The 20,065-nt window shown below is 42.0% G+C and overlaps 1 protein-coding gene across 7 annotated transcripts in view; it reads right to left on the bottom strand.

Moving 5' to 3' along the window:
- The window catches only part of LOC130358518 (WD repeat-containing protein 49-like), a 148,293-nt gene that overhangs the window by 33,309 nt on the left and 94,919 nt on the right, over positions 1 to 20,065 (bottom strand). For all 7 annotated transcript variants that reach the window (XM_056561861.1, XM_056561863.1, XM_056561859.1 and 4 more), the window contains exons 19-22: positions 15,661 to 15,715; positions 14,084 to 14,129; positions 11,822 to 11,881; positions 7,343 to 7,505 (exon numbers count right to left, since the gene is read on the bottom strand). In XM_056561861.1, the coding sequence (XP_056417836.1) occupies positions 7,343 to 7,505; positions 11,822 to 11,881; positions 14,084 to 14,129; positions 15,661 to 15,715 (324 nt within the window). The remainder of the gene's footprint in view (positions 1 to 7,342; positions 7,506 to 11,821; positions 11,882 to 14,083; positions 14,130 to 15,660; positions 15,716 to 20,065) is intronic.

The following is a 20,065-nucleotide window of genomic DNA, read 5'->3' as shown; positions in this document are numbered from 1 at the left end:
ACTAAACTTTAGGCTTTTCTTGAGGAAAATTAGGCAGACGTGAAACACCTGAGTTTAAAGTGACCCTGTCATTTATAAAAACATTTGAAACAAGTTTAGATTGGTCACGGTCTCATTGCTGAGACCCCCACCGATCATTAGAAAGAGTGGGGAGAAGCATGTTATAGCTCAGCTTTCAGCGACCTCTGTCCTCAAGACCCATTGACACTGTTATGTGAAGCAGAACAGAGATCGATGAAAGACGGGAAGTGACCCCCCTCATATGAGCACTGAGACCCTGACCGATCAAAACGCATGACATGTCAGTAGTTGTTTTATGTAAATGACAGGTACACTTTAAATGGTGTTTGATTCTACAGTCATTTGGCACATCATCATGTAAATTAATATAAATTACCTACATAAAATGAGACAAAATGTTAAAGACATAATTAAACACAAAAGTATTCAAATGTTCAGTTGAATTTGATAAATCCAGTCTAGAAAAAAAAAAACAATCATACAAAAAAAGGATTTAGTAAATCTGGGCCATTATTTTGTCGGTCTATAATATGTTACTATGGCAAAGTGGTGGGTTGCTAAGCTGTCTGATAAAGCTGCCAGCTAATAGGAACAGTGCACGTGCCGTGTGAAATTCATGTATTATGTGCTAACTGCACACTAACCCATTATGCTCCAAGGATAAAACTATTTAAGAACAAAACAGCAGAATATTTGGAAAACTAAACGTTTAAAAATTTTGTCTTAAAGGAAAACTCCAAGCTAAAAATCAACTACAAACCCTATACAGTGAACCCCCGACCTACGATGGCCCTGACATACGATCATTTCAACATACGATGGCCTCTCATGTTGAAGGCAGCATCAACATACGATGCTTTTGTATGTCGGGGCCATCGCATAAACGGCTATCCGGCAGCGCAGACTGCTTCAGCTGTCACCGGATAGTCGTTTACGGTGCCCCGTGTGGTCTGCTGACGATCACTTACCTGTCCTCGGGGCTCCGGCGCGTCCTCTTCAGGATCCCCTGCATCGTCGGCGCTCTCCATTGTCGTCATCACGTCGCTGCGCACGCCGTCCCGTCATCCAATAGGAGCGGTGTGCGTAGCGACGTGATGGCGGCGACCGAGAGCGAGGATGCCGGGGAAGCAGAGGCCTTGCCGGAGCGTCGGGGACACCCGGTGACGCGGCGACAGCGATGGACAGAGACATCCAGGGCAGTGGTAAGGAGCGGTGACGGTCCGGAGCGGCGGGGACACGTGAGTATAACCTCCAATACCAGCGGTCTTCAACCTGCGGACATCCAGATGTTGCAAAACTACAACTCCCAGCATGCCCTGTCCGGGCATGCTGGGTGTTGTAGTTTTGCAACATCTGGAGGTCCGCAGGTTGTAGACCACTGTCCTATACTTTACATTGCACGGATCCCTCAACATACGATGGTTTCAACAAACGATGGTCCATTTGGAACGGATTACCATCGTATGTTGAGGGACCACTGTACAATATTTTCAACTATTTTATCAGGGTAAAATGATGCTAAATATTATAAAGCCTGCCCTAGTGTAGTGCCTGTGTATACTGGTAAACGAAAAGCCACCTGGCTACATATGACAGTGGAGGGTAGAGCTGTTGCTGTCTACCTTCCTATTGTCTCCTTGTAACTATAGAGTACCCTCCATTATACAACAAGGGGGTCTACGCTATATTGCTTGTGTGAACAGAGCCATGTGCGCATTAGTGCCAGTCAGTCCTCCTCGATCTATTTAGACATTGAGGATAACCAACAGTAGTGGAGCTAAAGAGCATAGCTGTTCTGGATTTTACCTGTGTGGATATGTTCACACAATGGAATTTCTGAGCGGAACCTGCCGGAAAAATTCAGCTCAGAAATTCTGTTGTGGCAGAATCCTATTGCTTTCAATGGGATTCTGCTGCACTGTGCACACCTGTAAGTCAATTCTTACAGGGGAATCCGCACAGAAATGCATTGCTGTCTATGGAGATGGTGCATTTCCGAGTGGTCCTAGCGCCGGAATAACATGCAAATTTGCAGAATGTCCGTCGGTGGACATTCCACTAATTTTCATTCGTCTAAAAGTCTAATTCTCCAGCAAGGTCCTAAAGATTCCTACCATCACTTTACCAGTAATACACCTTGTGTATGTGTATAGTATCATTTTTTTGTGGTGTCCCGGTACCGTATTGCATACCGTACCTTGTGTGGTGGTCCCCAAAGTCAGAGTTACTTCGTTCCAGTGGCATCCTCCTGGTGGGATAGCCCCTAGTCGCCTCTTTCATATGCAATTCTGTGATATTTACATGTAAATAATAATTGTATACATAGTGTCGCAGGACCTTAAGTCACATGACTAATGTTAATTCTAGTAAAGTGTGTTGAAGGACCTTTGGAGGTCTCGTGTGTGGTCACATGGTTAGACCATAATGCCTTGTAAAGTGAATGACAGATGGTATGGACCAGTGAGCTTAAGACCAGCCCCTGCCCATATAAGGGAGCTGCAACCAATGATCGCTCTCTTGAGTTCCGGACTAGTGGAGAGAGAAGTGATCCGTGTAACTTGCAAAGACAAGCTTAGGCCTGAAGCCTTCCAGCCTCAGCCTGAATCTAATCGTGAGTTACAATATCAATCCCCGCTAAAGCTACTGTGACTACTGGACCGAATATCAATCCCCTAAATCCAGTGGAACAGCACTTATTCCTTTTCTAAGCTCTAGAAACTCACGAGGTCCCAACCTCGTTTCCTGTTTCCTGTTTAATGTTGCACAAAAGCTGCAGTAAAGATTCCAACAGTTTTCTGAAAACCTCCGGTTGTGGACAATCATTTATTATACCTCCCTATTGTTCTTGGGACGGGTGGCGATAGGACAAGCATATACAGAGGAGCCCGCACCCTGGCGTCACGAGTGATAAGGGTTAAACAAGCACCCTTTAGTTACCGCACAGCTACACCCCATATAGCCTACATCCCCAGGCTACCACATTTTTGTCTTCTACTCTCCTCACTCAGGTGCTTCCTATAGTCTGAAATCTACATATTTTATTCATATTTGAAGTTAAACAGAAAGGTTGCTCAGAGATTAATAATGGAAGATCAACACAGTAGAAATGATCAATATCTGTTCCATCTTCTAACACATCCTTTCATATCTCGGGTTCAAAGCAGAGTTATCCTTTAACCAGTCTTTGATATAAAAGTCAATATTCACTAGACTGTCCTTATCCTTGTCTTAAAGGGGTACTCCGGTGGAATTTTTTTTTTATGAACTGGTGCCAGAAAGCTAAACAGATTTGTATATGACTTCTATTCAAAATTCTTAATCCTTCCAGTACTTATTAGCGGCTGTATACTACAGAGGAAATTCTTTTCTTTTGGGATTTCTTTTCTGTCACAGCCACAGTGCTCTCTGCTGTTCATTTTAGGAACTGTCCAGAGCAGCAAATGTTTGCTATGGGGATTTTCTCCTGCTCTGACTCAGCATTTCTCATCAGCTGCTTGGGAACATTTCTCTTCAGGGCACAGTTTTTTTTTCAGTACACCGACATACCATGCAAATTTGCAGGAATGTGACATACAGTCTGAGTTATTGCTGCGTGGCTAATAATGTACCAGAAGCTTCTTCAGAACATAGGGTCTTGTGCCACAAACCACGAGTAAAGTTCAAGTATCTGCACTAGAGATGAGCGAACTTACAGTAAATTTGATTCGTCACGAACTTCGCCGCTCGGCAGTTGATGACTTATCCTGCCTAAATTAGTTCAGCTTTCAGGTGCTCCCGTGGGCTGGAAAAGGTGGATACAGTCCTAGGAGACTCTTTCCTAGGACTGTATCCACCTTTTCCAGCCCACCGGAGCACCTGAAAGCTGAACTAATTTATGCAGGATAAGTCATCAACTGCCGAGCCGAGAAGTTTGTGACGAATCGAATTTACTGTAAGTTCGCTCATCTCTAATCTGTTCCACAAATAGGCAACCTGTGTAGGCCCCTCACAGTAGAAATCATCTGGTCTTGTATTGTGTCTACAGATGAATTTTCACTAGGAACACTACCTACAAGTGCGAAAAGCACATCAGAGACTTTCCAGCCAGTATCAGCAAATAAAGCAACTGTAAAAGAGACAGTGACCAAATATTCACTCATCTGCTAAAAATTCTGTTTAAAACGACTTCTATGCACAAAAAGGTTCGGTAAAGTTCTACTTTGTTTCCACATTACACAGCTGTATGGATTGCTCAGTCCTGCACCTTACATGGAACAACCTATTTGACAAAGTGTTGTTGGGCTCACCGGGGAACTTCAAGTTACTATATGACATTTGTTTTTCTTCTTTTAATTCAATTTTTATTTTTTATTTTTTTTACAATAATAGATGGTCCCTGCCGTCTCCCTGACAGCCAGCTTTCCACTCTAGCAGCAGAACGGAAATTGCAATACTCTGGTCCTGAACAGCAATGTAGAGTTAATTGCTAGAGATGAGCGAACTTACATTGATTCGATTCGTCACGAACTTCTCGGCTCGGCAGTTGCTGACTTTAGCCTGCATAAATTAGTTCAGCTTTCAGGTGCACTGGTGGGCTGGAGACTCTCTCCTAGGACTGTATCCACCTTTTCCTGCTCACCGGAGCACCTGAAAGCTGAACTAATTTATGCAGGCTAAATCAGCAACTGTCGAGCCGAGAAGTTCATGACGAATCGAATCACTGTAACTTCGCTCATCTCTAATAATTGCCGACCGCCTGGACATTTATAGTCTATGGGCAGTTGGCAAGTGGTTAAGAAGTGTTTTTACACCAGAAAACAATGCACTGATGTTCTTTGCAAAAACTGTTGATTCCCTTACACATAAACAGTTCAACTGTAAAATCATATAGGGGGAGATTTATCAAAACCTGTGCAGAGGAAGAGTGGTGCAGTTGCCCATAGCAACCAATCAGATTGCTTCTTTCATTTTCCACAGGCCTCTAAAGAGGCCTGTGGAAAATGAAAGAAGCAATCTGATTGGTTGCTATGGGCAACTGGACCACTCTTCCTCTGCACAGGTTTTGATAAATCTCCCCGATAGTTTTTAACCTTAAGGACCACAGGTTTTTCCATTTTTGCACTTTCATTTTTTCCTCATCATCTTCTAAAAATCATAATGCTTTCAATTTTGCACCTACAGACTCATATGGGGCTTATTTTTTGCGCCACCAATTGTACTTTGTAATGACATCAATCATTTCACCACAAAATTTATGTCGAACCCAGAAAAAAAATATTTGTGGGGCAGAATTGGAAAAAAAATGCAATTTTTGTAAATTTTGGGGGCTTCTGCTTATACGCAGTGCAATTTTCGGTAAAAATGACACCATTTATTTATTCTGTAAGTCCATATGGTTACAATGATACCCAAGTTATATAGGTTTTCTTTATTTTACAAGTTTAAAAAAATTATAACTACATGCACCAAAATTAGTATGTTTAAAATTGTCCTCTTCTGACCCCTAAAACTTTTTTATTTTTCTGTATACGGGATGATATGGGGCTCATTTTTTGCGCCGTGATCTGAAGTTTTTATCAGTACCATGATTGTTTTGATCTGACTTTTTGATAAATTTTTATAATTTTTTTTTAGGGTATACAAAGTGACCAAAAATACGCAATTTTGGACTTTGGAATTATTTTTACGTCTACGCCATTGACTGTGCGGTTAAATTAACCTTATATTTTTATAGTTCGGCAATCGGCAATATCACATATGTTTATTTTTATTATGTTTATATATTTTGTATATGAAATTTGGGGAAAAGGGGGTGATTTAAACATTTAATAAGGCAGGGGTTAATGTGTGGGTTTTTAAACTTTTTTTAAACTTTCTTTTTACACCTTTAGTCCCCTTAGGGGACTTTTAGAAGAAATCATTTGATTCCTCATACAGATCAATGTGGTTCCATAGAACCACATTGATCTGTGTGCTCTGCGCTCGATTAATAAAGCCTGGCCCTGCCGGGCTTTATCATTCACAGCACAGCAGCCGACACAGGAACAGAGGTAAGCCCTCCGGCTACCTTACAAGTGGGTCGCTCCCTGCTATCATACAGCCAGTATGATGCGGGCTCGAGTCGGGAGCCTGCGCCATACCCTGTTAATGGCACAAGGACGTGTATACATGTCCTTGTTCGTTAATCAGTTAAAAGGGTCCTAAGTAATGATCTTTCAAAGGGGTACTCCGGTGGAAAACAAATTTTTTTTAAATCAATTGGTTCCAGAAAGTTAAACAGATTTGTAAATGACTTCTATTTAATAATCTTAACCCTTTCAGTACTTATTAGCTGCTGTATGGTCCACAGGAAGTTGTATCTATTTAATGCAATCTATTTAACTTTCTGGCACCAGTTGATTAAAAAAATAAATAAAATCCACCGGAATACCCCTTTAATGCAGTATTAAAGAAAACATTTGTGAGGACAGTTTTGCTTCCTAAACTATGAACAGTGCATGTATAGCTGACTTAAACACAAGTTAAAACATACCTAAGGTACTGTTTGTAGAGATGGGAATGCTCTAATCAGTATTGGGCAGACAAGTGTCCTGGAGGTGTGGTCCAGCTGTTGAAGTGCCATTGTTTTTCTAGCCTCATTGCTCTCCACCCCCTGCCCTTTCATTATGACAGATCTGGCATTGGTTACATTCGGGCTGGGCCAAGCCTCCAGGACACTTGCAAGGCCGATAAAACAATTGCACTTAGTACTGTCCGATCTCTATGATGGGTATAATTTAACATGTTTTTAAGACCCTTTTCCCAAAAAATTCTGATACAGTGTTTGCTTCTAACATAAACATAACACATTAGTGGTTTACCAAAATGTTATAGGCTTTCCTGTGATCATCTGATGATCAAGGGGTTGTATACTTTCTACAGGTAATGGCCATGGCAAGCAATTGATTCCTGTGGGCATTTGGAAAGTAATGCACATAATGGACAGTTTCAAGATGGTCGACACTCTCATTTATCTGAGGTGCTCAGTGATAGGGTAACTCCAAATAATAGTGAAAGAAAACCAGGGCACCCACTATCAGCAGGTGCTGTGATCAGCTCCTTACTCAGGGATCCCATTGGTGATGCCCATATATTTTAAAAGATCATGAAAAATAGACTATGTCTTTATGAGAAAATTCTTTTAGACAGATAAGATAAATCTACTGTTTTTGATATACTGAGTATATACTGTATGTTTATTACGTTTAATATTTTATATACTATCCTCAATATTACATAAATAAATGGTATAATGTATGTTTACAGTGAAGTTGCCCTACCGAATTAAAGGCTATGTACTTACATTTCATTCCTGCAGAATCAACATGAATGGATGTGTTTATTCGGCACTGTATGTGGCCCGAAATCATGTTCCAGATAATAATTTCTCCATCATAACTTGAGCTGGCAAGGAGATTAGGAGGATTTTGAGCTATACACAGAATGTCTTCCCGGTGACCTCGGATCTGCAGAAGTAATAGGTACATTGAGCTCTGATGCCATATCCTATCATCTCCAAAACCTGGATTGTGCTCTGTAGAGAAATCACAATCAATTGTATCTCAACTCATAAGACCTTTATATTATTTCTTATCTTGAAATGTGCACGGTAAGCTCTGATATCACACACAAAATACACGATAAGAATGCACTAAAAAACTTTTATCGTTTGTATAGCTCATGTACCATAGGTCTTCAAAAACCCAAGTTGTACATCATAACAAATAACGTGCATTCTGTTCCTCATCTAGCTGCATAGAAGCAAGTGGCTTCTTTCAGTTAAAGGGGTTTTGACACAAGACAGGGGATAAATCACTGGGATTCCCCTTGATCTCAAGAATGGGACTTTCGAAGCTCCCATATGAATAGAGTGTCAGGGCACATACTCGACCACCTCTCCATTCATTGTCTATGAAAGTGCTGAAGATTGCCAAGTGCTGTGCCTGGGTAGTAGAAAAGGTTACACCAACATTTATATCCCTGTGTTAAACCTTTACACCTTAAAGGGGTACTCCGCTGCTCAACGTTTGGAACAAACTGTTTCGAACACTGGAGCCGGTACCGGGAGCTTGTGACGTCATAGTCCCACCTCCTCATGCCGTCACGCCCCGCCCCCTCAATGCAAGTCTATGGGAGGGGGCGTGACGGCTGTCACGCCCCCACCCATAGACTTGCATTGAGTCGGCGGGGCGTGACATCATGAGGGGGCTGGGCTATGATGTCATGAGCTCCAGGCGCCGGCTCCAGTGTTCCGAACAGTTTGTTCCAAATGCTGAGCAGCGAAGTACCCCTTTAATACGGATGATATCAGCTTAGTTGAAATTCTGAGCCACTTACATTTTATTTCTATGGCTTTCTGAGGCCTTTGAGCCCATGAAAGGACATTTATCATTGTTGCTTTGGTAAGCGTGTTCTGTAGTCATTTTTTTTTTGCTTTTGCTTATGTGTGACATATTTATCATACTATCACAGGGGGTTGATAAATTTGGCTCACATAAGCAAAAAAACAATAAATCACTTTAAAATACAATTTTTTTTAGCACACATAAGCAAATACCAATGAATGACTTCAGAACACCACTTTGTTACCCTACCTCAAGTCGCAGCTATGAAAAAAAAAATGTGCGATATATATGTGTGTGTTTATTAAACATTTTTTTACCACTTTTTTCACCCTAAATGTACTAACCGATTTTTCGTTTGCTTTTTTTTCCTTCTCATTTCAGATCTGTGTATCCTGTGGACTACTTCAGATTCAGTGGACTACGATGACCAGCGTTTTTTGTTTTTTTTTGTTTAATATTAATAAAATGGTTACCGAGGGCTTTTTTAAAATAAAAGTTTCATAAACGTGTTGTGTTTTTTTAAAATTTACTTTACAGGCTTAGTAGTGGAAGCTGTCTTTTAGACGGAGTCCATTACTAATCCAGGGCTTAGCATTGGCCCCAAAAAAAGCTAGCGCTAACCCCCAATTATTACCCCCAATTAAGAGCTGGTACCAACAGGCCCAGAGAGTAAAAAATGGCGCTCCTGGGCCTAGATGGTAACAGGGTGGTGTTATTTAGGCTGGGGAGGGCCGGTAACAATCCTCGCCCACCCTGGTAATTTCAGGCTGTTTCTTCTCGGTTGGCATCTGGCTGAGAATGAAAATATGGGGAACCCCACACTTTTTTCATAATAAATTAAATATTAAAAACAAAAAACTAAACAAAAATGCATAGGGTTTCCCCTATTTTAATCTAAATAATGCCAGCCTGGACCACCTAGGCCCAGGAGCGCCATTTTTGATGCTTCAGGCCTGTTGGTACCGGCTCTTCCCGTCACCCCTGTGGCAGTGGGTACCAGGGTAATAATTGGGGGTTAGTGCTAGCTGTTTTGGGGGCTAACTCTAAGCCCCGGCTTAGTAATGGATTCTGTCTATATGATGGCTTCCACTACTAAGCCTGTAAAGTAAATTAAAAAAACAACAAAAAAAACACAACACGTTTAAAAAAACATTCCCTAACAAGCCCTCATTAACCATTTTTTTTAACATTAAACAAAAAAAAAACGTTGGTCATCGTAGTAGTCCACCGAATCCAGAGTAGTCCACAGGATACAGAGATCTGAAATGAGAAGAAAAAAAAAACATGGAAAATAGGTTAGTATATTTATTGTCACCCGCACCACACATCTCCCGCCCACAGACTACAACTCCCAGCATGTCCTCACTGTAAAAGCTGGGAGTTCTAGTCATGCTGGTGGGAGATGTGCAGGAGGGTGACAAGCAAGTCAGGGAAGCTCACACATCTCCTGCCGCAGTATGGACATGCCAGGAGTTTCAGTCATGCAGAGGGGCAGGTGACATGCTTATCACCTGCCCCCGCCCCAGGAATACAACTCTCACCATGTCCTTACTGTAAGGACATGCTGGGAGTTGTAGTCGTGCAGCAGGGGCAGGTGACAAGCTTGTCACCCACCCTGCCGCGCGACTACAACTCCCAGCATGCCCATACTGTAAGGGCATGCTGGGAGTTGTAGTTGTGTTGCACGGGCCGGAGATGTGCGGGTGGGTTGCAAGCTTGTCACCCACCCGCACATCTTCCGCTCACCTGCCGCATGACTATAACTCCCAGCATGCCCTTACAATAAGGACATGCTGGGAGTTGTAGTAGTGCAGCGCGAGCGGACAATGTGCAGGCGGGTGACAAGCTTGTCACCCACCCTCACATCTTCCCACTGCCCGTGCCGCACCACTACAACTCCCAGCATGTCCTTACTGTAAGGGCATGCTGGGAGTTTTAGTAGTGGGGCGCGGGCGGGTGACAGGGAAGCGGGCAGCATTGTGCTCCACTCCCTGGGCACTGTACTTCATACGGCACTGTAACTTCATATTTCCCATTGGCAGCTGTGATTGGCCAGGAGGTCTGGACCAATCACAGGTCTGCCCGGGAAATAGGAAATTACAGTCCTGCAATTTCATATTCCTGTCGGCCGGCTACGCTCCCCGGCCACCTACCCACAAGCTGTTGGGACTACAACTCCCAGCATGTCTGCATGCTGGGAGTTGTAGTCCTGCAATAGCTAGCAGGTGGGTGGTAGATGCAGGCGGGTGGCCGGGGAGCAGAGCTTTAAAAAAAAGTTGCACTTGCGACTTTTTGGGCGACTTTTTGTAAAGCTCCGCTCCCTGGTCATGTGCCCGCATCTACCACCCACTCCCTAGCTACTGCAGGACTACAACTCCCATCATGCCATTACAGTGAGGACATGCTGGGAGTTGTTGTCCCAACAGCTTGCGGGTGGGTGGTAGATGTGAGCGTGTGCCATGGAATGGAGCTGTGACTTTTTGAAAATGCTGTCAAAAGCAAGTTTGTAAGCCAGGTTTGACCTGGCTTACACTTGCAACTTTTTGAAGGGGCTTTGCAACTTTTTTTTTTTTTTTTTTTGCTTACTTGCGACTTTCGCACTTGATAAATTCCCGACCACTGCAAAGTGAAAACTGAAAATTGCTTAGGTATGGCTGGTTGGTATTTTTTGCTTACCCACAAAAGTCGCACAAAAAACTGCTTAAGCGCACATGCAACTTTTTGTGTGACTTTTGTAAGCAAAAAATCCACCCTCTAAATCCCTTGATAAATCTCCCGATGATGCCAAGATATACTACAGTGTAATATTCTTCTATTACCTTCCCATTTTTAGGCACAGGACTCACACCCAGAAGTGCTGTAGTGCAGGTCGTCTTTTATTTTACTGTTGTGTCTGACCTTTACCAATATTTCATGTAGGCAGAGACAATATGTCATAAGTCACATGGTCTCCAGGAGGGCGTGGCTGTGCTGCAGTGGGTTGGTGGATAGCACTACTTCAGCAAATTCCTTCCATCCTGATATCCACCCACCCACTGCATCATAGCCACACCCCCTGGAGACCATGTGACTTATGACATATTGTCTCTGGCTACACTGGGAATGGTCAGAGGCAACAGTAAAATAAAAGGACTTGCACTACAACATTTCCAGTGTGTGTGTCTAGCACATGAAAACGGGACAAAGCATCACATGGAGGTAATAGAAGCATGTTACACAGTATTATAACTTGGCATCATGGGTTCAAAGGTTAAAGAAAAGAAAATCCTGGAATAACCCTTTAAATATTATTGAAAAGTCATTAAAAGTCCATAAAATTTTATGAGATCCATCTGAAAACAGATCCAGTGTTGCTATCTTGGCTTTCCCATGGAGATATGACTTGTTGCTTGTGTAAACAGATCTTCCTTTTATATATCAACCGGAAGTCATCTTACCAAATCATCGTGCCAACCTGGCTGTGGCTCTTGGAAGTGATGAAGATCATCGTCAGAATCCTGTGAAATAAACAGATAATTAATTTCCGGACAAAACGGGACATAAAAATATGCAGTTTTTGCTTTAATGCCGGAGCCTGGCAGCTACGCTCCTGACTGTTACAACAGGAGATCGGCAACAACTAACATCCGGCTCCCACTGTAGAGGACACCGCAACGTCTCCGGTGTCATCCTCATAAGGTACCCGGTACATTGGATTGCATTTGATTACCTGAAGTCTCAATGTACCAGGTACATCAGCTTAAGGAAAGGAATTAGGAGGACCTTTGGGTCTCCTGACATGTCAATTTTAGTAAATATTTGCATTCCCCATAATATAGAAATTCTTGATTATTTGAACTATTTATGCCTACTGGAAACTGGGTATTACCAGTTGGGTGTGTCAGGACACCAGTGTTTTCAAACCAATGTCCCTTTAGCTGTCCCTTTAGCCAGTGGCTGTCTGGACATGCTGGGAGTAGTAGTTTTGCAATAGCTGGAGGGACACTGGTTGGAAAACACTACTCTACACACTGACAAGGTCCAATAAGTGTTGGTAGTGTCGGACTGTGGACACTGGAATGGTAGCAGCAAGGGATCTTCTAAGCTGACTTGTGACCAGATAAATGGTGACCTCGGACCTGGCCGTAAATGATGTTAGAAGATTATTCAAGAGAGGACAGAGAGGAGCTAAAAACAAAGATGTCAGATAGTTCCAATGACAGATTTACCCTGATTAGGACAGTGTCTGTACTTTTTGCGAAAAACATTCTGGCTGTAGAAGAGAAACTGAGCAAAGTTTTTATTATAGACCTTTGGGGAAAATGTTTCTGTACCATAGTATGTCCAGTACAGTAATAAAAAAAATTGCATTCAAATAGGTTTATTGCTTTTATTATGGCTTATTGCTATGCAATCATTACATATACATACTGTATATTATATAATGATATCTTATCTTATTTCATCTTAATGTGTAACTGACAGATCCCACACAAAAAAAAAAAACATAGTAGCCCTCATTTACTAAGCTAAAACTGACTCGTTTTTGTCAGGTTTCTTTGGCACATAGTGTCTGTGACACGTCTGAGCCAGTGTGTGGCATGAAAATCCGACAAACCTGTGAAAAAGGGGTGTAGTATGCCACAAAGTGGGGGGGTCGGCCCGAAAGGAGGCATGGTTTCCAAACCAGACCTATTTACTATTGAATTCACAGAAAATCCTGAGAATGAATAGCTGCAAATTTCCACCTAGAAAAAGCTGGTCAGAAAATGTTCCCCTAAGGCTAGGTTCAGAGTACGGAATCTCCTGGCAGAAAATTTCCGCCGGGAGATTCCGAGTGCGGCCAGAGCTGACTGAATCAGTCGGCGCTAGAACCGCGCGGACACTGCAATCTCCAATAGACTGCAATGTGTTCCGCACGGATTTCCGCCTGAAGAAAGAGCACCGCCATTCTTCAGGCGGAAATTTCCAAGCGGATATTCCTTTCACAAATTCCGAAGTGTGAAACCCATTCAAGCGGAATTTCTGCCTGCAATTTCAAAGCGGAATTGCAGGCGGAAATTCCATAGTCTGAACCTAGCCTCAATCTATGAATACCTATAGAGTGGAATCCTGCAAGTCTGAAACAACATTTGAAACTAGTAAAAACATTTGACACTAGTAAAAACCCAATATTCTTAATAAATGAGGGCCAATATGTTACTCAGTACCTAACTCTGACCACGTACATGTAATTTTTATGCCTCTACTCTATCATCCATTTTTATTATAAAAATACCTATTTTCATTAGCTCACAGTGTTAGAAATGCTCTCAGGGGAAATGGGCTGTGTGCCCCCTTGTGGTGGGAGATGACTGGTGTGTGGTGGAAAGAGGCATGTCCCTCCTTGTGGTGGTGGGAGGTGATTCGTGTGTCGGCTCATGCAGCCTTGTCCAAGAGTCATCTCTTGTCCGTGACTCATGGACAAGCATGATGTTGCTGCTGGACTGGTTAGTGTCCCAGTAGGTATGGGGACACCTAGTGGTGGGATTTTCAGGAGCCATTTTCTTTATTAAATATTTCAACATTTTTTAAACAACCATATTACAAAAAGTCTTTAATTTTCATGAGTAACAACATATAAAAAGTTTTTGGATCTGACAGTGCCCATTTAATACATACAATGGCAGCACAATTATATTCTAAACAATATCACAATACATATAGAGCAGTGTACTCACAATATACATAGTTATTCTTCTGTCCCATCCAACGCCAACAATATATCTGAAGTTATACAAAGTACTCCATGTTATCATGGTGAAAAGGTATACATTTGCAAGTGATACAGTATATTGTCATGATCTATGGATAATACTGATCTGAGCTAAATGTGGCTTTTATTTTGACATTTTATACAGAATGGCACTTTTGTTGCACAGCTATGTTGGAGCTACAAAAGGTGGCGCAGTAATAGTGCTGAAGAAAACCTATATTTTTGACCAGTCTGAACAAGGCACACAGCTACATACATGAACCCTAACAGCTACTCTGAATTATTAGGAGCCATAAAAGTATGTGACCCCATAATGTACATTCTTTTGGTTTCAAATATGTTTACATACATACAGTTGAACAGAGAGAAATTGGCCATGTTCACTGAGATGTCTTGTTAGAGTACGTTCATTTTATATACGGTAGGCTGTAGATTTTCAGCAGTTGATTTTATACTGCAGATTATCTGCTGCAGATTTTCTGCTGGTAAGGTTTTGTGCACAGCAGGCACTAGGTCATGCGGCTTCACCATTGATGGCAAAGCATATCTGAGCAGATATGCCAAAAGAACAAACGTCTTCATTCTTCCAGGAAGGTCAGGAATTAGAATTTCTGCTGCAGAATTTTCTGCTGTGGAAATTCAGCCATGTGAAAACCCAATCAAAAACAATGGAAGGCTGCTGTACTGGAATTTCTGTGCGGAATTTCGTGTAAATTCTGTAGTTAGGCTAATTTCACACTGCCATTGTGCTATGCCCAGTTAAGGGTCCGTTTGGCTCTTTTTTTGCGCCTCAAAAAAATGGGTCCGAGCACAACGGGCTCTACTGGGTCAACAACAGGTCCAGGCGGATCCTATTGACTTGAATGGGGTCGGTTGGATGAAGAAAAAAAAATAGCGCATGCACTATTTTTTTCTCCGCTAAAATTGATGGAATTGCCCATGGAGCTGCAGAGGCAATGAAGGCCTTAGATGGTGCACACAATAAGAATAACCAATAACATCACAGGAATTGTAGCACTAACCTAATTATGTTCCAGTTCAAGGATGAAACATACAGTGATGTCACAGGACTTTATTCACTGTTATTTATGGGAAAAGGTTATGGAACATAGTGATGCCATAGTATCATGGTCTCAGTGAATCACAATACATAGATGGTGCGCAAAACAAGAATAACAAATACAGGGGTGTCACAGTGCACTGTGAAGTCCTGGGCAAGGATTATTATGTACAGTGGTGCCAAAGTGCAGGAATAATACAGTGATGTCACAGAATTGAAAATGATGTGCACTATGATTTCACAGTATGGAAATAATGCACACAGTGATGTCACAGAACAGATATATCATAGCAAAAGGCTAAGAACATCAACATCAACTCAGAAAACTAAACACAGCATAATAATACAACAACGATAGCATAATAATACACAGCGATGTCACAGTATAGAGGGAAGAAACACTGAGTCTAGGGGTGACTGCAACCTATGGTACCACCCAATATGTCCAGGCAATCTGAAAAATGTCAAAAATGGTATCTTACTTGTTTCTGTTAATTTCCACATATGTGCAGTCACAGATCTCATCTGACTTGTTTGCTGTGAATGGGAAGAATAATAAATGTTGCTATTTATTGCGTTACAGACAAAAAGCAAATAAATCCATCCAGCTGAACAGAATAGGATGTACCATGTAGGTATAGATGTAGAAGCCTACTTAGCACATGTAGCACAATGAGCAGATGTCAACATTTACACCGATGGTTATTTCTCTCATCACTTTATACCAATATCCTATACCACTGTATGGCAGAGCGTAAAGGGCAGAACATTATCTTTCTGTTTTATCTTTCAGGAAAAGCCCTGTGCTTTACCTTCAACCTTTAACCCCTTAAGGACTCAGGGTTTTTCCGTTTTTGCACTTTCGTTTTTTCCTCCTTACCTTTAAAAAATCATAACCCTTTCAATTTTCCACCTAAAAATCCATATTATGGCTTATTTTTTGCGTCGCCAATTCTACTTTGCAGTGACATTAGTCATTTTACCCAAAAATGCACAGCGAAACGGAAAAAAAAATCATTGTGCGACAAAATCGAAAAAAAAAACCCCATTTTGTAACTTTTGGGGGCTTCCGTTTCTACGCAGTGCATATATCGGTAAAAATTACACCTTATCGTTATTCTGTAGGTCCATACGGTTAAAATTATACCCTACTTATATAGGTTTGATTTTGTCGCACTTCTGGAAAAAATCATAACTACATGCAGGAAAATTTATACGTTTAAAAATGTCATCTTCTGACCCCTATAACTTTTTTATTTTTCCACGTACGGGGCGGTATGAGGACTAATTTTTTGCGCCGTGATCTGAAGTTTTTATTGGTATGATTTTTGTTTTGATCTGACTTTTTGATCACTTTTTATTCATTTTTTAATGTTATAAAAAGTTACCAAAATACGCTTTTTTGGACTTTGGAATTTTTTTGCGCGTACGCCATTGACCGTACGGCTTAATTAATGATATATTTTTATAGTTCGGACATTTACGCACGCGGCGATACCACATATGTTTATTTTTTTTTTTTTTTACACTGTTTTATTTTTCTTATGGGAAAAGGGGGGTGATTCAAACTTTTATTAGGGAAGGGGTTAAATGACCTTTATTAACACTTTTTTTTACTTTTTTTTTTGCAGTGTTATAGGTCCCATAGGGACCTATAACTCTGCACACACTGATCTCTCATCCTGATCACAGGCGTGTATTAACACGCCTGTGATCAGCATTATCGACGCTTGACTGCTCCTGCCTGGATCTCAGGCACGGAGCAGTCATTCGTCGATCGGACACCGAGGAGGCAGGTAAGAGCCCTCCCGGTGTCCGATCAGCTGTTCGGGACGCCGCGATTTCACCGCGGCGGTCCCGAACAGCCCGACTGAGCAGCCGGGATACTTTCAGTTTCACTTTAGAATCGGCGGTCAGCTTTGACCGCCGATTCTAAAGGGTTAATACCGCACATCGCCGCGATCGGCGATGTGTGGTATTAGCCGCGGGTCCCGGCCGTTGATTAGCGCCGGGACCCAAGCGATATGATGCGGGATCGCGGCGCGATCCCGCTTCATATCGCGGGAGCCGGCGCAGGACGTAAATATACGTCCTGCGTCGTTAAGGGGTTAAATGGTCACTCTCATTAAAACTAATTTTTGCTATTGCACTCCTTATGGTAAATAAAAAATCTTTCTAATATTCTTTGTTTACAAAAATAAAGTTTTCTATGTTTTATTTGTGTTTAAAAAAGCTGCCACTAGGCGTCTCTCTACTTGTCCAGAGCACATTTCCCCCCATCTTTTGCACGGACTTTGGACTCCTGCTGGCCTTGCAGAAGTCCAAACACAGGAAGTGCAGCCTGGCATGCTGAGGGAGATGTGTCCAGCCTTATCTAATCATAGCTTCTCTCACACTTCACTGTCGTTTGCTGTTGGTTGCAGAGTAAGGGAGGAAGTTCTCCCCTGTATGGCTTCAGATGATGTCACAGCCTGCTGGGGAACACCCCTTTCCAGTCTGTGAACCTGAACCTGAGCAGAAAATACAGAGCAATATCAAGGTAGAAAACTAACAAATAATACAAATAAAGGCAGGTGGTGGTTTATCAGGACGGGGGCAGTGAACTGGGAGGATTATAACATTTAACATGATCATGACAGGTACTCTTTAAAGACTTGACTCACCTATACCTCTACAAGATTTCTTCTACCACCTTCACACTTCTGCTACCCACCTCACAGGCATGTCATGTTACATTTTGCATTATGTACTTTTCTGCCTTGGTGAGTCTGTCTTTCAATAAGAGAATTCAGTGAAATGTTTAATCTACAGGAGAAGATTCCATAGAGAACAAAGTATCGCTTTCTCTTCTTCAAAGACAGACTCACCAAGGTTAAAATGTCTTTCAGTAAGTTTTTAGTATTGCAATTATAGGGGCTATTCACACGGCAAAATCATTCCAAAACTGCAGAAACCCATAGAAGTGTATTAGGCTTTCACTTCAGGCAGAATTCCACCGGCGGAAATTCTGCCGTGTGAATAGCCCCTTAAGGCTAGGTACACACTGCGGAATCTCCAGACGGAAAATTCCATCTAGAGATTCCCAGTGTGGACAGATTCAGTCCGCGCTAGGACCGCACGGACATTGCCGTCCCCAATAGATGGCTATGTCTTCCGCGAGTACATCCGCCTGAAAAATGAGCACCACCATTCTTCAGGCGGAAATTTCAAAGCAAATTGTTTGTTCTTAAATTCTGCTTAAAAAATTACTGAGAATTTCTGCCTGCAATTTCAAAGTGGAATTGCAGACAGAAATTCTGTAGTGTGAACCTAGCCTTACTGCATATGACATGGAAAGTGGGTCCAGGGTGGGACTGGTCCACCAAAGGATCACAGGTCAATGTTTATATTCTCTCCTTTTTTTTTTTTATGTTGTGTGCTGAACCATCCTTAGGATAATACTTTAGGATTCTATTTTCAGGTGAGGTCTATTATATAGTCTTTTACTTGATTTTCTCTCTATAGCAGACTTAAAGCGCTAGCAAATGGAATGTATGTATTATGGATAGATATACCTAATTAAAAAATGCCAACTAGATGAGCGTGAATACTGAGAAGGTTGTCAGTCAGTGAGTGTAACCACCCTCCAGACTCAAACTCTGTGAATGAGAAGATACTTACAGCAATAAGTTATCCTAAAAAGATTCTCATAAAAAAAAGGAAGAGAGGTCTCTGAGGATTTAAAGGGGTACTTCGGTGGAATTTTTTATTTTTTTTAAACTGGTGCCAGAAAGTTAAACAAATTTGTAAATTACTTCCATTAAAAAATCTTAATCCTTCCAGTACTTATCAGCTGCTGTTATGATCCACAGGAAGTTCTATTCTTATTGGATTTCCTTTCTGTCTGACCACAGTGCTCTCTGCTGACACCTCTGTCCATTTTAGGAACTGGCCAGAGTAGGAGCAAATCCCCATAGCAAACCTATCCTGCTCTGGACAGTTCCTGGACTGAGGTGTCAGCAGAGAGCACTGTGGTCAGACAGAAAGGAAACTTAAAAAGAAAAGAACTTCCTCTGTAGTATACAACAGTTGATAAGTACTGGAAGGGTTAAGATTTTTTTATAGAAGTAATTAAAAAATCTGTATAACTTTCTGGCACCAGTTTATTTAAAAAAAAAAAAAAAGTTTTCCAGTGGAGTACCCCTTTAAGGGTAAAAATGGCTGCAATCGTATAAAATATGTGGAGGATGCCCGACCAAAACTTACTATAGGATAGGTCATCTTCACAACATGTTGTGTGACAACACCAGTAGACATCTTGGACTTCAGGAAACCATCTATGTATAAGGGCCGGATCTTGGTATAACCTTGTTAGAAATCTATAATTGATTTCTTAAGTATTAGTGAAGAGTGAAATAGGGGGAAACCCTGGTTAAAGGAAGGGTGGAGAAAACCTGGGGGCACATGGCCTGTGCAAGAAAAACTCAGGCTTTGGTTTACGTGTGATGGAAAACCAAGAGGTCAAGAAAGATATGTTCAAGTAAACAAGAAGTGAACCGCTACTAGTATTGTCATGAAAACTGTATTGCTTGGTTTTATTCGCCTGATAGAAGACCCATATTGGAGCCACAGGGTCTAAATTGTAATGATGCTGGATGTGGATCCACTGACCTGTGTGGCAGATGACTTGGGCCGTATCGGGGAGCGGAGTCTAAGGTGCCGCTGGTCTTCACCAGAGCCTGCCACAAGGCAGTATGGGCTTGCTGCGGCAGGCGGCACCCAGGTCGTTACCCCCGATATGACTCGACCACACAAGTAGCTGGATGAGGTACAGAAGGATGAGGAAGAGGCATAGTCGGACTTAGCAGAAGGTCTAGGCAGGCGGCAAGGTGGCATAGTCAAACACCC

Source organism: Hyla sarda, chromosome 2 (genome assembly GCF_029499605.1).
Source record: "Hyla sarda isolate aHylSar1 chromosome 2, aHylSar1.hap1, whole genome shotgun sequence".
NCBI classification, from domain to species: domain Eukaryota; kingdom Metazoa; phylum Chordata; class Amphibia; order Anura; family Hylidae; genus Hyla; species Hyla sarda.
This window is presented reverse-complemented; position numbering and strand designations above follow the sequence as displayed.